General features: G+C 37.2%; 1 protein-coding gene across 5 annotated transcripts in view; it reads right to left on the bottom strand.

The window, feature by feature from the left end:
- Positions 1–216: 216 nt before the first annotated feature.
- Positions 217–8208, bottom strand: part of ABCC9 (ATP binding cassette subfamily C member 9) — a 115231-nt gene continuing 107239 nt past the window's right edge. For 3 of the 5 annotated variants that reach the window (XM_045184300.2, XM_024575544.4, XM_071221067.1), the window contains 2 exons: positions 7593–7655; positions 217–2912 (listed from right to left, as the gene is read on the bottom strand). In XM_045184300.2, the coding sequence (XP_045040235.1) occupies positions 2775–2912; positions 7593–7655 (201 nt within the window). In that variant the 3' untranslated portion in view covers positions 217–2774. Of the gene's footprint in view, positions 2913–6714; positions 6886–7592; positions 7656–8208 lie in introns of all 5 variants that reach the window. The other 2 variants (XM_045184299.2, XM_045184301.2) reach the window with 1 other exon arrangement.

The raw sequence follows: 8208 nt of genomic DNA, 5'->3' as shown, positions 1-8208 counted from the left end.
ACCATAGAATTGATCAAGAAACCTTAGGGAGAAGTCCAGACATCCAGCTATTTAATTACAGATGTCAAAATTTATTGATATAGCTGTTCCACTTAATGGAAACCTCCATGCAGCCTGTATATAATTAATGAAGTTAATGATTGATTGAGGCAAATGTGAAACAAAACCGTCTCAGCAACTGCTGTTGATTTACATCTATTATCAGCCCTGGTTGATAACCAATGGTGTTATGAGAGAATAATCACCCTCTTTAATCAAGCAAACAAAAGAGTAATTTATTATATAATATAAAGCCAATGTATTTTCACAGTAGGATAACACCGCACGGAAAGTGAAGAGAATAACCCATAGTTCTAGGCACATGGCTAATTGTGAAAATAAAGAATGGATCAATTAACTGTATCTATTAGAAATTACTGTGCACTAGGCACTTGTGTTACATGCCAAGGGCACAAAGAAAAATGTTATATGGTCCCGAATCTCAAGTATGAGCTACTTACAAGAGTCTTCTGGTACCTAATCTAGACCTAAGTTGAATTTTAAAAGGGTCATGAGTAGTGGCATAAAAGTAGAGGACATAGTTCTTTAAGAGACTCCTTCTCTTTCAGTGGTATCGGTAACCTTGTTATTTTCATATAAAGCTTTATGCATTTATTACTTTTACCAAAATTAAGGATTTACAATCTACAAAACTGATTTGGTTAATTAAATGTAAAACTTGTGAATAAAATTTGATTTGGTTAAGGATGGTCTTTTATAGGTACATACCTATTTATTAAAAAGTTAATTCAAGATGAGTTATTTCAATATTCAATAAATCATACATAGGACATAGTAAATGATTCAACAATTTTAAAAAACCTTCCCTGACTTTATTCAGTTTAGTTTTGTAAACAAACAATTACTTAAGTTAGGTGATTAAAAGTTATAAGGTAACTGGCAGCCACTGGGGTGAGAGAACAATAGACAGGATTCTCAGCTGGGTGGAAGCAGATGCGCTTCTGCTGACATTGCTTGTAATGGCAGTATGACTCACAAAGATTATGAGGGTTATTTCTATGCCAAATCCCCGTTTCTCTGTGAGCATGAGTTGTAACTTGATAACAAGCATCATGTAAATTCAGCTTTACAAAACACTGCATGCCAGAAATACTGTAAGAAGACTGGTGGAAATTTTATAAAGTATTTTCAAGATCAAATTAATAGTTACTGATTTTGTTCTGCTTATCTTTCTGGAAACAATAAGAGGCCTTTTCTCCAAATGAAGTTTCATATATATATCAATGAATGGTGACACTCTAAGCTAAATGACATAGGACAGACACGTTTGTCCACCTGCGTGGAACTTATTTTAGGTAAACACGAGGACTCCGTATTCAGGTGAATGCCCAGTCATATACTCTGGAGAGACACATATCACAGATTCTCCAGAAGTGGATATGCAACACAATGGACTGAACACAAGAACTAGAGGAAGGGAGCATAAATTCTCTTCCCATTGATCGTGTAATTCTTCAAAATTTTACAGTGCATGCAGGTCCTCCTATGAGAATCAGTGACATACTAGATGGGCCCTGAATTGTAGCAGAAAGCTTTGGGCAATAGCATGACAGAAGGGAACTTTTAGTATTTTTGAGTATAATAATTTACATTTAAGGAAACATAACATGAATATCTCATCAATTTTTGATGCAATCTTAATATACACATTACCATGAGAAAACATTTTTGCTACACTTTTTGCATGCACGTTACATTAGAACAGGGCATATGCGATACGATTGGGCATAAATGTCTAAATGCAGTGCATTCTCTTAGATATTTATATGTATCTGCTGTGCAAGTAAGGCCCACGCTCCCGAATCTTGAGCTATGTGAAATTTAAGGACTCAGGATCAAAACCACTTCTAATTGTGAATTAAATCATACAAGGCTTCAGCTGGCCTGCCCCTGTAGGATTGGACCTAATTACTCTGAAATTCAGTCTGGAAAAGGCACACGATGCCTGATATCTCAGTAACTCTCTCCTTACTAGACACAGAAAAATGGAATCTTGAGTAATATTTTTTAAATATTCAAATTCTTTTCAGGATCTTTCTAGTTAAGGCTTTGGCTTTTACAGAGCTATTATAAATGAGATAACTTCTTGGTAACAGGAAATAACTTAGATGAAAAAAATAAGAGACTTAAAGGAAACACCAGTATTACTAATATTAATGAATACAGAAAATATTCTCACATAGCAGATAACGAATTTGAAGGCTTCATTTTCTAACTCATTAGAAAACTTGTCTTTTTATTCTTTTCCAGTAACATGTAGAGACAGCAACATAAAAGGAAAACATATTCTTACAAAAAGAGTAAAATAATATTGAATACTCATTTTAATTTCTATGCCTGAGAGATATTTATCAGACTTAAGTTATAGAAAACATATCTGTTGATTTAACATTTAAAGAAGCTTACATGTTTTGATACAACCTTAAAGCTACAATGGTTTAATCATTAGAAAAACATCAGTAATGAATATATTAGCCAGTAATATCTTGGAAAACAAAACGCAAATGCGGAAGAAAAAAAGTCAACACAGGAAATACAATAGTCACTGGTAAAGTGACACTGTTATTAATTCCAAAGTTCTACAACATAGCAAGTAAGCTTTATAAAAATGCATACAAGTTTAAGGTAGCACTTTGCGAAGGTCAGGCCAATGATCCAACGAGTAGGTTACGACTGTGTTATTTTTAATACGTGTATCGTTTTAAGACAGCCCTTCACATGTCTGCACGAACAAAAGAAGCAAACACTCCATCTTCCTGAGCCAAGAGGCTTTCTGGAGTGTCATATTCTAAAATATTTCCTCGCTTCATCACAATAACTAGGTCTGCCGTCAGAATAGTGTGAACCCGATGCTGTAAGTGAAAAGAATACAAGTATTTGTTACAAATTTTAGGGCACAAGTCAAAGCAATGGACATACATATTTCACCAACTATTCAGAGACATTTATTGACATTGGGGTGAACTTTTAAACTACTGGCCGCTATGGCTGGGTCCCGTATGGGCTGTATTAAATTGATTGCAGCTAATATAGTAGTTTCATCATTTTCATGGAAGTATAAATAGGCTAATAAACGTTTGTCAGGTAATTAGATAAGAAGAGTCATCATATTAAGCATGGATTATAGCTTAGTCTAGACCAAAATTATCTCTTGTGTGGAGTCAACTAATTCTGTGGGCTTACCCACAATTTGGAAAACCCTGGAAGGTGGTCATTTCTGGGAAGACAAAATGGGGAAGTCCATTTTGGCATGCAGTATTAGAACGGATTGCAACAAAAGCTACCACTTATTGAGCATATACTACATATGAAGTGTTCCACACACATACTTGTTAATCATCAGAACATTCCTCAAATGTAGGTGCTATCTCTCTTCACTTTATAGGGGAGACCTTTAGGGTTTATAGAATTAAAGCAAAATCAGGAGATCACGTAGGCAGTTAGCAGCAGAACCAGCATCAACACCAGGCTTAATTTTAATGTGTGGGATGTTTCCAAACTTGCCACCAAACTGTTTCAGATGGAGCACCTGGCAATTGAGAGGACCGTTCACCTGCCATCATTAGCATTGTAGTTAAGAGCGCAGGCTCTGAAGTTAGAGTAGGCTCATATTTTGGTTTCACCACCTGTTAGTTGCACAGTCTCCAGCAACACACTTGATTTTTGTATGTCTCAAGTTTCCTGTCTGTAAAATGATAGGAATAACAGTACCTTCCTCGGGGAATGGTGGTGAGCATCAAATGAGACAATCCATGTACAAAAAAGTCAGCAGCACCTTGTCTGACACATACAAGCAGATAATACGTGTCAGCTCCTGTTATCTTTTATTTTTGGGGTTTCTAAGGGGAAAATCTGTGTGGCAGGCCTTCTCGCTATTCTTGCAGAGGTAAGTGCTGTACCATAGAAACATAATGTGGGCTACAAATGTGAGGTGCATGTAATTTTAAATTTCTTAGGAGCCACATTTTAAAAGCACAAATAAACAGGTAAAATTCACTTTAATAATATATATTAACCTGATATATTAAAAGTGACCATCAGCAAATGAGTGGATCAAAAAATTATGGTACATTTACACAATGGAATTCTACACAGCAGAGAGAAAGAAGGAGCTTATACCCTTTCCAACAGCATGGATGGAACTGGAGAGCATTATGCTAAGTGAAATAAGCCAGGCGATGAGGGACAAATACCATATGATCTCACCTTTAACTGGAACATAATCAACAAAAGAAAAAAGCAAACAAAATATAACCAGAGACATTGAATTAAGAACATTGTAACAATAGCCACAGGGGAGTGGGGAGGGGATAGTGGGGAGAGGGATCTATAGGAGCTACTATAAAGGACACAAGGACAAAATCAAGGGGGAGGGTAGAGGTGGGGGAGGGAGGTGGGACTGGCTGGGGTGGGGTGGAGGGAAGAGGAGAAAATGCAGACAATTGTAACTGAATAAAAATAAATAAATAAAATTTAAAAATGTTATTTCAACATGTAACCAATATAAAAATTATTAATGCGGTCTTTTACATTCTTCTGTTAGTACTACGCCTTTCAAATCCAGTGACTATTTCACACTTACAACACTTCTCGGTTTGGACTGCCCATATTTCAAGTGCTCCATAGCCATATGTGTCTAGGCACTACCATATTGGACCTGGACCACGCAGGTCAAAACATCAGCATGCTGATGGGACTGCTCAACCTGGAAATATCAGCTGTTTAGCTGATGTACAGGCTTCCAAAGTGCCTTCTCCTAACAACCCAAAGTGCAACTTAATGCCATCTCCAGGGGCAAAGGCCTATCTTCTGCCCTGGGCCACCTAGATGGGGTAGTGTCACTGTTCATGCTCTCAGAGAAGCAAGTGGTCATAGCTGGGACTTACAACTACAGAAGAAAAGAAACACTTATATGGAGGGTGATAAAGAAGACAGCCTGGAACACGCATCACTATTTTCAACATTCATAGACAAACCTATTATTCACTGAATATTGGTAGCTAATGGTATGTATTTAGGGAATATCACTAGTTAAAAGACAGTGTTTATTTATCTTTGAGAAAGGACCAGTGCCATATGCATACCCACACATTTACAATACACTTAAACTGAATGTACTATTTAATATATACTGTGCATTTTCCCTCCAAACAATTAGTTCTTCAGTAACCATATCACAGATATTAAGAAAAGAATGTGGCTTCTAAATCCACAAATAGAATCCTATAAACATTGCCTTGATATTCTAAAATAATGTTTATTTTAAAAAATGAAACACTGAAAAACTTGGCCAATGGAAATAAATATAGCTGGTTTTTAGTCCATTAATCCAAATTATTTTTGCTTGACAAAGTGTGGTGTCAATTGCAATGGCGTTGATGAAATTTTCAAAATGCTCCACAGAAGTTCATCTAATTAAGAGTGAAGAACAAATAACTTCTATAAATACTGCCCTGTACTATTTTGGTGATAAGGGCTTTTTTTTAGAAGCTAGAGAAAATTATCTTAAGCTATTCTATAATTTTCATTAGCAGAAACACAATGAACAGAACAACTTTTAACAGGGAAGGAAATAGAGTTACTTCTAATAGAGCTAAAGGTCATTCTACAAGGGGTCCCCCAAAAGTGGGTGCCCTGTCTCCTATGAGTCTTGCAGGAGGAGTTGGTCCCACAGTAATTTGCTCTTCCCCACAGCTTTCTGCGTGTGCAGTGGGGAGAACTCTGGGTATCCAGGTAGCCACCACCACACTAGTGGTCTTGAAATATAAAACAGGTGACAGGTATAAACGCACATAAAAAAGTGGTGAATGTAGCAGGACAGAAATGAGGTAAGAACATAATATTTTGGTGAAAAATACAAATGATGTATAAGTATCTTCCTGGTTTAGACTAAAAGGGAGCATCCAACAAGGCCATGCTTCATGCAGAACAGAGAAACCTAGTCTTTTGAGTAGTGTTAGGGTCTGTTCCCCCCCACCCCACCCCACCCCCGCTTTACCTACCTTTTCATTTAGAGAAAACAGGAAGTTCTTTGTCCCTATCTCTCCAGTGAAAAAATTTCTTGAAAGTATTATAGAACTACTTTTCAAGTTAGCCAATTCTCTTACTCACTAAATTGTTCACACTTTAGTGGGAATGAATTAATCAGGGGATTCCTTCTCCAGGGTGGAAGGAGCCACCCAGTTCACTGGGAAAGTGAGAGAAAGTGGGTTGGTTCCCCTTTACTCAGGCCTCTACAGAAGGTGGCCGCCTGGAAAAAGCCTGGCTTCAAAGGGTTCATTTTCTCCCATGCATCATTCACACAAATGGCAGCCTAAGCAAGCACTCCACACCTAGCTCCATTACTCAACTGCTAAACTTAAGTAATTATTTAAATTAACACATTCTTCAGGGCAAGCACAGAACATGCATTGTATTCTTCAGGACACTTAGAGAACATCCCCAAGAAATAAGACAGAGGTAAATCTGGTTCTCGGGTTTTCCTAAACACTCTCTCTTGCATATTTACATTTCAATGCTCATCCACATGCCTCCTTGGAACCAAACATAACTGAAGCACCTGGCTGGTGAGTAGTGAGTTCCCTTGCCAATCCTTCCCCTCGGAATGGCTGCATGAGCCTTGTCTTACTGAGGGAATGCTGCTGAGATAGCTACCGAATGGGATGCTTGGCAGTAGCTGGTGATGGTCTACTTGTTGGTCATGACCAGAGTGGAAAAGAGGCCATTCTTGTGGGCGAGCAAGTTTGGAACCTCGCCACACTCCACTAAAATACCCTCAGAAAAGACTAAAACAAGGCCTGCGTCCAAAATAGAAGAGACACGATGCTGGAGAGAAAAGGAAAGTGGAAAGAAGAAAGAGAATCAGCAAAAGAGAAAATGTCCAGGTGATTCATTTACAAAATAGTTTTTGTTAAATACAAGGTCTGAATATGAGCAAGAATCCACTCATCTGCAAAGAGGAAGACAGAAAACCAGGGCCTATTGTAAGGAAGTTATAACATGGATTACAAAGATTTAAGCAATTCTTCCATTTGATTGGTGCTCAGAGAAAGCATTGTCTGGGCTATGAGTTATCTCATTGCCTTTTTTTTTTTTTTTTTAAAGGAAACAGTTAAGTGAAAAGAGACATAGAAATTAAGTATAAATAGTGGCAGAATTGGCAGCCAAATTTAAGAATTTTGCTTCTGAAACTGCTCTCTAGAGCATCAGATTGTTGAAAAAGAGAATCATCCTAAATAAACTACCACATGTATCTGGGGAAAAGGCACAAGCCATGACCTGCCAGGACCTTAGAATTAGGGTGTCCTGTCACTGTGACTTAGGGGAGAGGTGGGTAGAGCAGACAGTCTGGAAAAATCAATGTAAAGGCTTCCAGGGCATAGCAGGTATTTTTTTTTCTTTCTTGCACAGATACAAAAACATTAGCAAAGAAATACATACTTCAATATATTTTAATTGCTCAAAAATAAAGATTATTGTATCTTGGAGTGAAAACCAGAGAGGAATAAGTCGACTCCGTCTCCCATACTTACAGCTATTGTAACAACGGTGCGGTCCGCAAAAGCTGTCATTACCACTTTCTGCAAAATGTTTTCCTGCCAAAAAAATAAACAAATGAAGACTGAATTTTCTCTGGACTACTTCCTCTCACTATGGTATGTGGTCCCCAAGAACAATGCATCCACCTGCCCAAACACTTCTGAGAAATCGCTGCGACATTCTGTCACTCTCTCAACTCTATTGAGGCAGCATTACCCTTATAATAACCCCCAATATTGCAAACCTTAGTAATTAATACTAATTTTGATGTCATTATGCTTATAGTGAAATGGCTTGATTAGAAACTATTTCATAGCTTTAAATTATTTTAACTTCGAGAAGATACACTATAACTTTGTATAGTTACTTGAATTGATTAGCCTTACTTAGCAGAAAGAAATGATGTCAAATTAGCATCTCCATATATAATTGGCTCTTAATCTTAAAACCATTTCACTATTTGGAGAAGTTTTACCCAATCTAATGTGTACAGCAAGAAAGTAACATGAGGTTGTGGATGTTTTTTTATTTTTATCCTTTGTGATGCCAAACTTTTAATAAGTTAACTTTTATAAAAACATTGATTGCTAGATCATTCAGTTTGTGGTT

The sequence above is a fragment of the Desmodus rotundus genome, chromosome 3 (assembly GCF_022682495.2).
Source record: "Desmodus rotundus isolate HL8 chromosome 3, HLdesRot8A.1, whole genome shotgun sequence".
Taxonomy (NCBI): domain Eukaryota; kingdom Metazoa; phylum Chordata; class Mammalia; order Chiroptera; family Phyllostomidae; genus Desmodus; species Desmodus rotundus.
The sequence above is the reverse complement of the archived record's forward strand: the minus strand, read 5'-3'. Positions and strand labels throughout refer to the sequence as shown.